General features: G+C 57.2%; 1 protein-coding gene across 3 annotated transcripts; it reads right to left on the bottom strand.

The window, feature by feature from the left end:
- Positions 1-2679: 2679 nt before the first annotated feature.
- RNF215 (ring finger protein 215) lies at positions 2680-11416 on the bottom strand. 3 transcript variants are annotated; one of them, XM_005278839.4, is made up of 10 exons: positions 11083-11416; positions 10314-10442; positions 9133-9204; positions 8947-9032; positions 6735-6789; positions 5775-5879; positions 5275-5391; positions 5053-5190; positions 4439-4541; positions 2680-3872 (listed from the first exon to the last, which is right to left on the bottom strand). In XM_005278839.4, exons 1-10 carry the CDS (start codon positions 11317-11319, stop codon positions 3850-3852), a joined length of 1065 nt encoding a protein of 354 aa, XP_005278896.2. In that variant the 5' UTR covers positions 11320-11416; the 3' UTR covers positions 2680-3849. The 3 variants fall into 3 exon arrangements, with proteins under 3 accessions (XP_005278896.2, XP_042711981.2, XP_065424485.1); XM_042856047.2 differs by lacking the exon at positions 9133-9204 and having other exon boundaries at positions 11083-11414; XM_065568413.1 differs by lacking the exon at positions 4439-4541 and having other exon boundaries at positions 3679-3872; positions 11083-11414.
- Between the last annotated feature and the right edge of the window lie 2071 nt (positions 11417-13487).

Genomic DNA, 13487 nt, shown 5'->3' with positions numbered 1-13487 from the left:
TAGAGGAATGGGCCAAAAGAAATCTGATGTGGTTCAACAAGGACAAGTGCAGAGTCCTGCACTTAGGATGGAAGAATCCCATGCACTGATACAGACTAGGGACCTAATGGCTAGGCAGCAGTTCTGCAGAAAAGGACCTACGGGTTACAGTGGACGAGAAGCTGGATATGAGTTGACCAGCGTGCCCTTGTTGCCAAGAAGGCTAACAGCATTTTGGGCTGTATAAGTAGGGGCATTGCCAGCAGATCGAGGGATGTGATCATTCCCCTCTATTCGACATTGGTGAGGCCTTATCTGGAGTACTGTGTAGCCCCGCTACAAGAAGGATGTGGAAAAATTGGAAAGAGTCCAGCAGAGGGCAACAAAAATGATTAGGGGGCTGGAACACGTGACTTATGAGGAGAGGCTGAGGGAACTGGGATTGTTTAGCCTGCAGAAGAGAAGAATGAGGGGGGAGTTGATAGCTGCTTTCAACTGCCTGAAAGGGAGTTCCAAAGAGGATGGACCTAGACTGTTCTCAGTGGTACCAGAAGACAGAACAAGGAACAATGGTCTCAAGTTGCAGTGGGGGAGGTCTAGGTTGGATATTAGGAAACACTATTTCACTAGGCGGGTGGTGAAGCACTGGAATGGGTTACCTAGGGAGGTGGTGGAATCTCCTTCCTTACAGGTTTTTAAGGCCCGGCTTGACAAAGCCCTGGCTGGGATGATTTAGTTGGGGATTGGTCCTGCTTTGAGCAGGAGGTTGGACTAGATGACCACCTGAGTCTCTTCCAACTCTGATATTCTATGACGTCACGCCTTGCAAACAGCATCTCCTCTGGTGGCGGAAGAATCATTGGCAGCTCCACAAGGAGAACCAGCCGGACCTCCCGGAGCAGCAGGATGGCTGCTGTGAGGGAGGCTGTCCAGGAGGAGGTGGGAAGGACGAAAGGACTGAGGGATCTTCTCAGGGATCTAGAGGATCTCATGAAGACAGAACCCATATAAAAGGCTGTGTGCTTTCCCACCTTCCAGCAGGAGAGATCACTCTGTTCCCACATAGGAGCCCCTTAGGGGGGCTAGGAATAAAGAACTCCATCACAGCCTGGATCATACCCCCCTCCTGTGGTTTAACATCCAGTGCTCGCTGCACACCCCTGCCCCATCCTGGTTGGGTTTTGACAGCACATTGTGCTGCAAGGGCAGGAGGAAACAGAGCAGAGAGTTGAGTTGCAATAAAAGATTCAAGAGTTAAGACTTTTAACCAGTAAGATTGCAATTGGCAAATGACTGCGAGAAAAGGGGTGGGGAGAACAGGAAGGACTGTATTGAGTGACTGCTATATAAAAGCATCCACTGTTCTATTCATTTTCAATGGGTCTGTTACCAAGTTAGGCTCTGAGAAGTTAGAGATGAAAGACTAGCTTAGATCAGACCGTCCTTGCCCCTACAGGGAAAGGACTTGGTTTCCAGAGAGAGGACAGAGCTGTTAGTAAACTAGTATTTTACATTTAAGCTTAGCCACTCCTTAAAGAGCCTCTGACAATTACTTTATTACAATTCGTGAGGCTTCCCACCACCTATTTTATGTTGGTCAACACCCTCTTAAGAAATTGCATGTGCAATTTCTCCTCCCTCCTTTATCCCGCATTAGGCAATACCATTTGTCTGAGGGCTTTTAATAAAGCACAACCAACATGCCTCCTCGATCTGGGTAACAGCACAGATTAGCAGCAGGGAGAGCTCTGTGCATCTGCAGGGGGCATGTGCCCATTTCATATCTCATGCCATAGCACCAGTTTACTGGACTGAGGGAGACTAAGTGTCATTGGAACCCACAATAAGATTCATCATCAGCAGAGATGCCTAAAAACTGAACCAAAGTGAGGCTCAGCAGATGTGCATTAGCCTAGTCTAGAGGACTAAGCCCATGCCACTGCATTCTACGCTACATTCCACACTCCCAGGCTTGAGTCATGGCATGCAGCCTGTGGAAACTACAGTGTCCAGCATGCAGTGGGCTTCTGGTGGAATTCTCTGTACTATACTAGGCAGAAGGCAGGCTAGATGATCATAATGGTCCTTCTGGCCTTGAAATCCATGATCCTTCATCGGACTAGCCAGGCTGCATTGCATGCAGGTTCCTGTAGTCCTCACCAGTGTGGCCCTTGGGTAGGTATATTTGCATATCCAGATGAAGCCGGGGAAGGCAAAGGGAGCTGGCTATGTGCCCAAAGGTTTGCTCTAGGAGAGAGGCATGGGCTAGCAGCCTAAGCATAGGACTGGGAGTCAGGGCCTCTTGAGCTCTGATACCAGCTTGGCCACATCCACCCTCTGGCAAGTTACTGGACTGCTGTGTCCAACTTGGAGATCACACTATCCCTGCGCTGTGAGCAAAGATTACTGTCTGGCATGTATCATGGCCTGATATTTTTATGGACCCTGAACCTGCAGCCAAGGCAGTAACCAGGTCACCACCTTGAACTCACAGCAAGAATCAAGCCAGGCTCTTTTCCATGGCAAACACCCCTTTCAACTTTTCTGTTCTTTTGGGAGGGACCCTTTCTAAATGGCAGCTGGAGACTAGGAGAGAAAGGGGCTTGCTAGCCAGGCAGAGGGAAACTGAACCCATGCAGGGAGTAGGGGGGGGAATCAGTGCTGGATTGTTCTGTAAAAGAAACAGCAACAAGAGCAGTGCAGGTTTCTCCTTGCTCTAGCTTTAATAGCGCAGGCGGCTTTACAGACATGTACAGTGCATCAAATCCAGCAATCTCTGGCTGCTGAGTGGGGCTGGGACCCAGCCAGGGCTCCCAGCAAAGACCTGGACACTGCAACACAGCCACGGATATTGTTCCGCCCCGCAGCTACCTCATGCCATTCTCTCTAATAAGTTAGTATAAATAAAGCAAGCATTCAAACCCTCCCCACTTCCTGCCCCTGCCCTTCAGCAAGGTGATCTGCCAAGGGCCAGTGAGAAGGGAAGCACGTTGAAAGATGGTAGATCAACGCAGCTTCCAGGCCCCCTCCCCTGCTCCAGGTGCGGGCCACCACTCTGTGAGGGATGAGAGGGGCTCAGCGCTGCCTTCGGTTACACCCGAGCCACCCTGCTGAGATAGCCAAGGAGTAACTGAGAGCTGAGCCAGCCCAGGGGCTCCTAGCAGCAGTCATGGGAGTATAGAAAATAGAGATTTATAAAAGGAGAGAGTAATTGTCCCTTAGGAGCACTGGGCGGGGAAAAACTAGCCTGCCCCAGGGAGCACAGGGAAATCGACTTACAGCAAAGTGCTCGCACCAGCCACATGGACCAGCCTCTCCCATCGTCGCTGGAGCTTCCCCACTAACCCTTTAAGACTTTGCCTAAGAAGTCTGGCATCCCCTCCTTATTCCCCTGAGGGGGTCTCAGATGCCTCCTTAGCTTCTGCCCCCCACAACCCCCACCCCTCCAAAGACGCTACACTAATACTGACAGATCAGCTGCCCAGATGCACCCCCTCCCCCTACACACATACTCAGAGGCCAAGTTCTGCCCTCCCTGATCTCGGGGGGCTTGCATGGATTTAAGACAGGTCAGAATTTGGCCACATCCATCCCTGCCTTCTACCCCTGCCAAACAGGGCCGTCTGAGTGCACTCTAAAGGGAGTAGAACCTTTTCTCCACCGCAATGCTCAGGTTCTCACTCTGCTGCCTGGGGATAACTGCTGAGCTGAGCATACAGCGCTGTGGGTCTGCCCAGCCCTGGGGACACATGCACAGTGCTGCTGCTTCCCCCTGCTCAGCCACCTGCTGTGCTGATGGAGCCACTTCCCTGGTGCCCCCATCCCCTGGAGTGCAGGTGACTCTATCCCCGCAGTATGTCCATAGGCCAGCTAGCTCTCACCGCAGCAGTTACCTGGAAGGGAGATCAAGAGGGTCAGTAACCCCTTCACTGCCAGTGAGCTCTCTCTAGGGAAAACAGGGCAAGAAGCTGCCACGGGATCCTAAACCCAAGCATGCAGTTATTGTGTACTTAACACACCTCCCCAGAGTCCCTCCGCCCCCCCAACACCGCACCCCTCTCCCAGAGCCCACAGCCCCCAAACCTCCCAGACCCCCTACTGCAAGTATGCTGAGATCACCAAGGTGGGGCCTGGGGAGGCAGTGGCTGGGAGACCTGGCCTCACATTTATGCCACAATGTGTGGACAGCCTGTTATCCCAGCTATGAGGCTCATTTACTGGGTCTGTCCCGTTTCTGCATGTCACTGGGGGGGGGGGGGGTGTCAAAGGAATCCACAGCCAGGTCAGCCCCAGTCTGACGGTGCTGTGCTGGGATAAGCCCAACAGTCACTGCCCTCCAGCAGCCGCCCCCAGGAACTTGCAGGGCTTTGCCCACATCACAGTGAGAGGCCTGAAGCCTCAGGGCCAGCACAGGCAGCTGTAGAGGGGGCCACCCTCTGATGCCACCCTCCACTCTCACCCAGGATGTTGTGCTTGCACAAAGGGCAGGTCTGTTGCAGGAGCAGCCACGGATCCACGCAATCCCGGTGAAACTCGTGTGAACACGGCAACACCCGCAAACACTGTGGGCAGGAGGCGAAGCAATGAATGTCCGGGACAAATACATGCATCACAGCAGCCATCTTAGCACCCTGCCTTGGAGATGTGTCAGGCCAGAGCAGCGAGCCAGATAGCCCAGTATCTGCCTCCCTGCTGCAGTGGAATGCACTGATAGGCCAGCTGGGGAGACATCTAACCACCATGCAAGTATTTGAAAGGGGCAGGCACAGCGGAGCTGCTGGCAGCCTGCTAGGTGAGGGCAGAGGGTGGGGATTGCTCTAGGCAGGGAGCACTGGGATGGAGCTGAACATAGCCAGGAACTCTTGTGCCCAGAGGAGAATCCATACCCAGGTTCTGCCCTGGGTTAGGGGCGATAGCTTTAACTGGCCTATGACTTTTCAGCCCAGCTTCTGCCACTGGCTAGCAGGCTTCTCGCAGACCTCCTGTGTCTGTCCCTAGCAGCAGTCTGGCAAGGCTGGTGCACAAGTCACTGGTCCCAAGACCCCAGCACGTCTCACCCCAGCCAGGCTCTACCTGGTTCTTGTGGAACTGGTCCAAGCAGACAGCACAGCTATCAATGTCACGGGCCTGGCTCCAGGGGTGTTTGCCAGGGTGGTAGCGCCGGGTCTTCAGTGCCGACAGCCTCCGCAGGATGTGCTGCTTGAGGTCCAGCTGGGAAGGCAGAGCACAGAGTCAGTTCCCAGCTGCACGTCCCCAATGGGAGCGAAGAGGAGAGGAGCAGAGGAGTGAGCCCACCTCGGTGTCCTGGTCTTGCTGGCCCTGCCGGGACTGCCGCTGGGCCTGCACAATCACACCCGTGCACAGGATCAGGGCGATGAACAGGATGGTGTTCCACAGCTGCTGAAGGTACTTCTGCAGGGCCAGCACACAGGAGCCATTAGGACACACTGGGGACTCCATTCTCCCCTAGCTCAGCTGCAGCACCCCCCTTAGGATGGGATCCCCTTTGGTACTTGGCTCTACTGCTCTTTCATTCACCCCTAGGGGTGCTATTGAGGAACATCTCTCCCTCCCTTCACTACCTGAGGCTGGGACTCTGCCCCGTGACGGGAGTCAGAGCTGATCCCCTGGTTGACAGAGCACCACGCTAACCAATGGGCTGCTCCAGACACCAGATAGAATGGAGCTCTTTATCTTGCTGGAGCTCAGGGAGCCCGGGGTCATACATGTAACCACTTGCAGGCACTGTGTGCCTGGAACCCCAGGGACACCCTTCAGCCAGCAGCAACACAAACCTGGACCCGCGAGCTGTTCTCGCCTGTGCAGATAACTCCTTGCCACTCTCCATACAGCCCACCCCGGGACAGGCCACAGGTCGACCACAGCGTGAGAGTCACTCCCTGCAGAGAAAACACAGCACCATGCATCAGCCAGCGACAGGGCAGGGCAACACCAACACATGGAGGCAACAGTGAGACCACGCAGGGGCAACAGGAGATAGCAGCACGACATGGCACTGGGTACAGGCCATACACAGACAGCATCATGTCACAGAGCAAAGAGGGCAGGATCCTGCTCTAAGTGGCTTGCCTGGCATCTGGTCACCTCAACAGGCACTGCTTTACCAGACAGATCCTGACAAAGCGAAGGGAGCCTGGAGTAGAGCAGTGAAAGCGGCCAAGTTAGGAGGGAGCCTATGTCTGTCTATAATGTGGCTAAGTGACAACAGGACATGAGTCTGCAGTTAGTTGGGGCCCCCTAGGGAACAGAAAGCCGGGTAATGGGGTGAAGTTAAGGGAAAGTTGGGGCTGAGATGGAAGGAAGGATGGCCTAGTGGGTAAGGCACTGACCAAGGATTTAGGAGACATAGGTTCAATTTCCGGTTCAGCCCCAGGCTCTGTGACCTGGGGTAAGTCATTCAAGCGACTCTGTGCCTCAGTTTCCTCCATCTGTAAAATGGAGATAGTGTTTCCCCATCTCTCAGGAGGCTGAGGATAAATACATTCAGTAACGTGTGCCCAGATAAATTGCGTATCGAGGTAGACAGTTGCTCCTTGGCAGTGAGGTGTGTCTGGCTGTGGAATCAGCTCGCAAGGGAAGTGGTAGAAGCCCAGCAGGGCCGGGCCATTTCACACTGGGTTCGAGAAAGCATGAGGCCAGGATGCTATGATCTCACACACACATTCCCCAGTCTGAGCACCCAGCCCTGAGCATGCATGTACGCACGCCATCCCCTCCCTGCTGAGACTATGTACCAGGTTCTCCAGCAGCATCGCTTGGTACGTGATCTTGGCCGTCACCCGGAGCCCCCTGTTAGCAAAAGTTGAAAACAGCGTTAATCCCACAGGTTCCCTGGGCACAGGCGCCTCAGTCATGCAGCCCAAAGGGGCATGGACGAGGAGAGCTCAACGTTCTGTGGGTGGGGGATCCCAGCCCACAACCTCATCCTACCACCCAGGCTGCAGCTTAGGTGCCCCAGGAATATCCCCTAGCCTGCCTCTCATGTAGAGGATTGCCTGTGAGCTATGGGTCACAGGACAGCACAAAAGCCCCCAGGAAGCCATGGAACCCACATAGGAAATAATCAACAGAGGGTCCTGTGGCACCTTTAAGACTAGCAGAAGTATTGGAAGCATAAGCTTTCGTGGGTAAGAACCTCACTTCTTCAGATGCAAGTAATGGAAATCTCCAGAGGCAGGTATAAATCAGTATGGAGATGACGAGGTTAGTTCAATCGGGGAGGGTGAGGTGCTCTGCTAGCAGTTGAGGTGTGAACACCAAGGGAGGAGAAACTGCTTCTGTAGTTGGAAAGCCATTCGCAGTCGTGTGGTGTGACCGGGGTGGAAGCTGGAGGCATGAAGGTAGGCGTAGCGGTCGGTGGGTTTTCGGTATAGGGTGGTGTTATGCTTATGCTCCCAATACTTCTGTTAGTCTTAAAGGTGCCACAGGACCCGCTGTTGCTTTTTACAGATTCAGACTAACAAGGCTACCCCTCTGATAGGAAATAATGGAGCCCAAGACACATACACAGAGGGCAAAAGGGAGGCAGTAAGAGAATGGAGCACTGGGACTGACTCCTTGAGTGACCTGGGGCAAGTCACTCTGTGCCTCAGTTTCCCCACCTGTAAAATGGTGGCAACGACACTGACCCCCCCCCCCACTTGTGGGGGGGCTGAGAGGTGAAACAGATGTCTGCAGAGTGCTGTAAGTGCTCAGTGTTCTACCCCATGGGGCCCCCACCCCAAGGCAGTCATGAGGCCCCATCACCAAGGGAGCTGCTCTCCCAGGCCCCACCAACACTTGGAGGCAGCTGTTAAGCAAAGCCAGGCTCCATAAAGAACATGGAGGACAACTTTTTTCATCTTAGCCCATCAGCTGAGCATCATGGTCCAGGATCCTCTCAGCACTAGTGCTCTGGGCCTCATTTTCTTGCCACTTCAGAAGATGCCTGCTACAAAAACGCTGGCAGGAAGCAGAGCTGGCCACTCCTGGTGCCTTTCAGCATTTGTTGTATAAAGCCCAGTTCTCAAAGGTGGCCTTTGGGGGCACTGTACCAGGTTTGAATGGCTTGGAGAATGAACAGGGCTGTCCCTAGGAGGGTGTGGGGCCCGGGACAAAACAGCCTGTAGGAGCCCCCCTTAACATTTTTTATGCAGGTGAAATCTGGTGTGAGGAGGGGACACCAGTACTGGGGGGCAAGGGACGATGGAGTCTCACAGGGAGGCACCTATGCTAGGGGTGAGGGGACCCCCTGTGTTGGGGGGTCCCAGAAAAGGGAGGGGTTCGGGGCGCAAGGGCAATGGATGGAGTGAGTCTGGCGCTGGTGTGTTCTGGCGGCGCTAGGACGCTGGTGGCCAGTGCAGCGGCAGGCGAGCAAGAAGAAGAAATACAACGTGTGCTTCCCGCTGGTGAGTGCGGGGCCGAGCCCTGCTGATGGTGCCAGGCCCCCCACTAACTCCCTGAGCTGGCCTGGCCCCCCAACCCCCCCCCCCCCCCCCCGAGCTGGCCTAGTGCCCCACGCATGACACATGCACACTGAAGCGCAGGTCCCCCCAAAGCACAGGACCCGGAGCGGTCACCCCGATTCGCCATACCCAAGGGACACACATGTGAATGGGACGACAATGCAGCCCAGACAGCACCACACACAGGCCGGCAGGGCCCTCAAGGAGGCTGAGGAGAACACACAGAGGCCTGGCTGGGTCCCAGGGTAGCGTGTGTATACCAGCACAGGCACTATGGGGCTAAGGCTCACCCCCCACACACACTTTTCTGGAGCTCGGGGTAATGCGTGTGCACATGCACACACACACACACACACACACTACAAAGCCTAAAGATCACACACACACAGCTTTGCTGAAGCCCTTGACAGTGCTTGTGCATGCACACACACCCCGAGCCCTGCAAGGCCTCGGCATTCTCCAGCTGCCCCCACCCCCCCAATTCCCGCCGGCGGTCTCTTACCGTAGCAGAGCCCCGAGAAGCCGGGTGACATTGTCTGAGGTCTGGATCACAATCACAGGCTTGGAGAGCACCTGGGACACATCCATCTGCAGCAGGGTGGAAAACGACAGACATGTCAGCAAGGCCATGGAGCCAGCCACTGAGCCCCCACGGCAGGGTCACGGGGAGCCGGCACAACGCTCCTACCTCTCGGATCGTGTTCTGATTCAGCACGAGAATGAGCAGGGCTGATGCTCCCAGAACTAGGGCTCGCTTCATCTGTGGGGGGAGAGTGCACAGGGCCAGGGAGAGAGACAGTTGCACACGCTATGGACCACACACAGACATGGAGGTCAAGGGAAGGAGATAGGAGGCTGGGCCCAGCAGCCTCAGGACAGGGTGGGTGGGCAACCAAGCCATTCCCCCCCAAACCCAGGAGATTTTCCTGAGGGTCACCCTCTGACTCAGGTTCAGTGAGCCAACCTGTAGTGATAAGAGGAGTCCTGGTCTCCCGCCCGCTGCTGGCGTTCCAGGAAGTCACTCCAAGGCAGGAGTAGCCTGGCTCCAGTTTGCCCTCGCTGAGCGGCTGCAAGGATCCCCTGCTGCCAGGCAGTCCTAGGGAACATGGGACTGACTAGATAAAAGGGTTGCCACTGCCAGAGGGGCACACTGCGGGTCCCAAGGGGGCACTGTCATAGGACACACCCAGTGCTGGAGACCCTGGCACCAGGGGTGAAAGTAACTTACAGGATTTACCGATCCTGCTGGAGTCCTGAGGGGATCGTGGCCTCATCCGGAAAAGGCGTGGCCTCAATCGTAAGAGGTGGGGCCTCTCAAGATTTAAAGGCCCTGGGGCACCGGCTGTGGCTGGGAGCCCCAGGGCCTTTAAATCAACCTGGGGCTCCCAGCTGCAGAGGTGGCTGGGAGCCCCTGAGGCTCATGGGCAAATTAAAGGGCCTGGGGCTCCGGCCACCGCAGCGCTCTGGGCCCTTTAAATCCCCACCGCAGCTCCAGCTGGGATTTAAAGGGCTCAGGGCTCCCTGAGCCCTTTAAATCCCGGCCCCTGCCCGGCCACCGGAACTGCGGGTGGGATTTGAAGGGCTCAGAGCTCCACACCGCTGCGGGGAGCCCAGAGCCCTTTTAATCCCGGCCACGGAAGCCGGTGCGATCCGGTACGACGTACTGGCTCTTACCGGTACGCCGTACCGGACCAGCTTACTTTCACCTTTGCGTGGCACACACAAAGGGGCACATGGGGAGGAAATCCCTACTGCCATACTCCAGTGGGTACCCAGGGGGCAATGCCATGGGGAAGCTACTGCTGCCGCTATCCCCAGGAGAGCACTGCTGTGGCCCAAGGATGACCCACTGAGGCAGCAGGGAGTCACCTTGTTGACCATGGCTGCGGTGAAGGACTCCTCCTTGCTGCCCCTCGGGATCTCTGCCTGCTCCTCCCCCACCGGCACCACCGCAATCCAGCTGTTCTCTCCCTCCAGCTCAGGCTCGGCATCTCCCATCTGCAGGAGAAGAAGAAGCTGTCAGGGGGCTGCCTAGCCCATCTCAGGGCCCTGGGCCCAGCCACTCGCCTGCAGGTTCCTAGCAGCCAGCTCCCCAAATGCAGCCCATGAGCAAGGCATCATGCTCCCTTTGCCGCACTCTTGGCAGGGGCTCCATGTACCATCCACAAAGCCACGCGGCCTCCTCTGCCTCGCTGCCTGCCAGACAACTGGCAAGGGCTGGCCGTGGGGGCTGAGCCCGCTGCCCACCTTGCCCAGCAGTTTGTCTCATTGTGTCCCAGGGTCTGGCTGGCTCCACCTGTTGTCTCTTGTCCGGTGCTTGCTCCCGGGCAGGGCCCTTCTCTGTGCTGGGTTGTATAGCGCCTGGCACCGCAGGGTCCGGGCCATGCCGGGACCAAATCCAGCCTGGACCTGCCCAGGAGCCACTGCCCGCCCCAGCCTGCCTGGGCTCGGCTGGAGCCCGTGTGCCCTACAGGTGACAGGCCCGTGGGCCGGCCCCCCCAGCCAGCCAGCCCGCCCCTTCCCTGGGGACAGGGGCAGCGCCCCCGAGCCGCTCCCCAGCCAGCCAGAGAGCGCGCTCCCCCCGGCCCGCGCTCCAGGGCTGCATGGGGCCCCCGGCGCGGAGCGGCCAGGCCCGTACCAGGAGCAGGCTCCCCTCTATCGCCTCCTCCCGCGGCGGCGGGCCCCGCTCCGGGCCCGGGCGGCCCCCCAGCAGCGCCCCCTGGAGCGTGTAGCCCCCGGCGGCCGGGGAGCGCGGCTCGGCCTCCTCCGGCTCCCGCAGCGCCAGCACCTCGACCCGGGCGGCCGCCGGCCCCGCCAGCGAAGGGCCCAGCGCCGCCACGTGCCCCAGCAGGACCGGCAGCAGCAGGCGGGCCATGGCCGCGCTCAGTGGGGCGACGAGCCGGAGCCGGAGCCGCCGAGCGAGGAGCCGCCGCGCGCGCCCGCCCGCTCCCTCTGCTGGGCCTGGAGGACTCGCCGGGCCGCCGGATGCCTCCCCGGGCCTCGGGAGGACACCACACGGGGTGGGACATAGCCCCGGGGAACCCCAAGCAGAGAGCCCCCTTAGCCACGGGGGGTGGGAGAGGGCCCCCCAGGCAGAGAGGGGAGAGGAGAAACCTCATAACCATAGTGGGGTAGAGACATGCCCCTGTACCATGGAGATCTACACCCCTAAAACCAGAACCCAAATGGGATAGTCACCCCACCCCACACTCCCACAGGAGCGATACCCCAATAATCAACCCCCCAGAGCCCTGTTAGACCATGGGAGACACATCAGTCGGAGCAGGAAAGTGATGTCTTCCCTCCCCCCCCCAAAATCCCGTCATGGCGCAGAGAGCCACCCCCTCAGGCACAGGGCAGACAGCCCTGATCAGCTCTCCCACAACCACTGGTGGGGAGCCATGCCATGTCCCCAGGGGGAGAGGGATCACCCTGCTCTTGCTCCCTGCAGTTCTCATGGCTGGGGGTGTCCACCGTGCAATCATGGCAGGTGCCCCACAGCCACAGTTGAGAGAGGGACTCCATGGTTACAGAGAGAGAGGGAAGGGTGGGATCACTGGGGGTAGGGTGGAGAGGGACACCCCAGCATCACGGGGAGGGGGTGAAGAGATACCCACAGCGGTGAGGCAGCAAATAGGGTCATCAAGCAAGGTGGGATGGGCTGAGGAGGGGACGCCCCCTTTTGGGCCTGAACAGACACTATGTCTGACGGAGGAGTCTCTGGCTCAAGGGGATACACTTGGGCCCCCCAGACCTTGGGGGCTTGAAAGAGGGAAACCTTTGATGCCACCAGGCTGAGCACCCCACTCGGAGCCAGATGGTGAGGCTGTGGGCCAGGGTCAGAGGGGACAATGAGAGGGAACATTCTTTGGTGGAGCATGGGCAGGAAGGGATGATACCCCCAGTCCCCGTGAGCCAGGCTGACTCTCCCAGGAGGCCATTCCCACCTCTCCAACCCACTGAGCCCTGCCTGTGCCACGTGTGCCCTCTACATGTGACCCATTCAGCCCTGCTAACCCATTCACACATAGGGCAGCTCTAAGGTGTCACGCAGGCTGCAGGGATTTGCAGTGGATTGAGAGGGATTAGCCCCAAGATTGGCCTTGAGGGGTAGGGCAGGAGCCAGGATCAGGGGAAACAGCCTGGCAAGGGGGGAGCAGGAGGGAGGACTGAGATAAATGCTGGGGGCAGGGAGTGAGGCATGACCTGCTTTTGGCCTTGGCAGGAAAGGGAGGGTATAGCTTGCTGCAGGTCTTATCGACAATGGCCGAGCTGTGGGAACTCTAGCGCATGCGGATGAGCTGGAAAGGGGGGAGGAGACACAATCAGCACCCGCTATTTAGGGCTGAGCAGAGCGATCTTCCCATTCTCCCATCTGGGATCCCCCCACTCCACTGGTAACTCCCCCCTTCCAACTTGGAGATAGGATCTGGCAGGAGAATTTTTCTGATGCGCCAAAGAACCCCCCACCCAGCCATCAAAGCCCTCCCCTGCCCCAACTGCCCAGCACCTTGCAGCTTCTTTACAGACAGCTGGTCACTTCCAAAAGCGACAGGGGTTGTTTTCATTGTATTTATTTCACCTTTGGCTCCACTTCCAATTCATAGAATCTCAGGGTTGGAAGGGACCTCAGGAGGTCGTGTAGTCCAACCCCCTGCTCAAAGCAGGACCAATCCCTAGACAGATTTTTGCCCCAGATCCCTAAATGGCCCCCTCAAGGATTGAACTCACAATGCTGGGTTTAGCAGACTAATGCTCAAACCACTGAGCTATCCCTCCCTATTCCATCCAAGTCAGGGGACCTGGGTCCAGCACAGGCCCGGTTTGTAATGAGATGGCATTCAGAGGCATTCTGTAACCAGGCTAAGACCTTGGCTGTGAGCCTGGAATTCAGGTTTCAAAATGCAGCTTAGGGCCATGTACACTAAAGTTTGGTATGGGGTTGTAACTGGGCCATGGCACAATTGTGTTGTAGTTGGCTAGATTGTAATTGTAGGGTAGGTTGGTCTTCCCTCACATCATTAGACTCTGTTTTGCTTTGTT

Source organism: Chrysemys picta, chromosome 15, assembly GCF_011386835.1.
Source record: "Chrysemys picta bellii isolate R12L10 chromosome 15, ASM1138683v2, whole genome shotgun sequence".
NCBI classification, from domain to species: Eukaryota; Metazoa; Chordata; order Testudines; family Emydidae; genus Chrysemys; species Chrysemys picta.
Note: the sequence above shows the minus strand (reverse complement) of the source record. Positions and strands in the feature narration are given on the sequence as shown.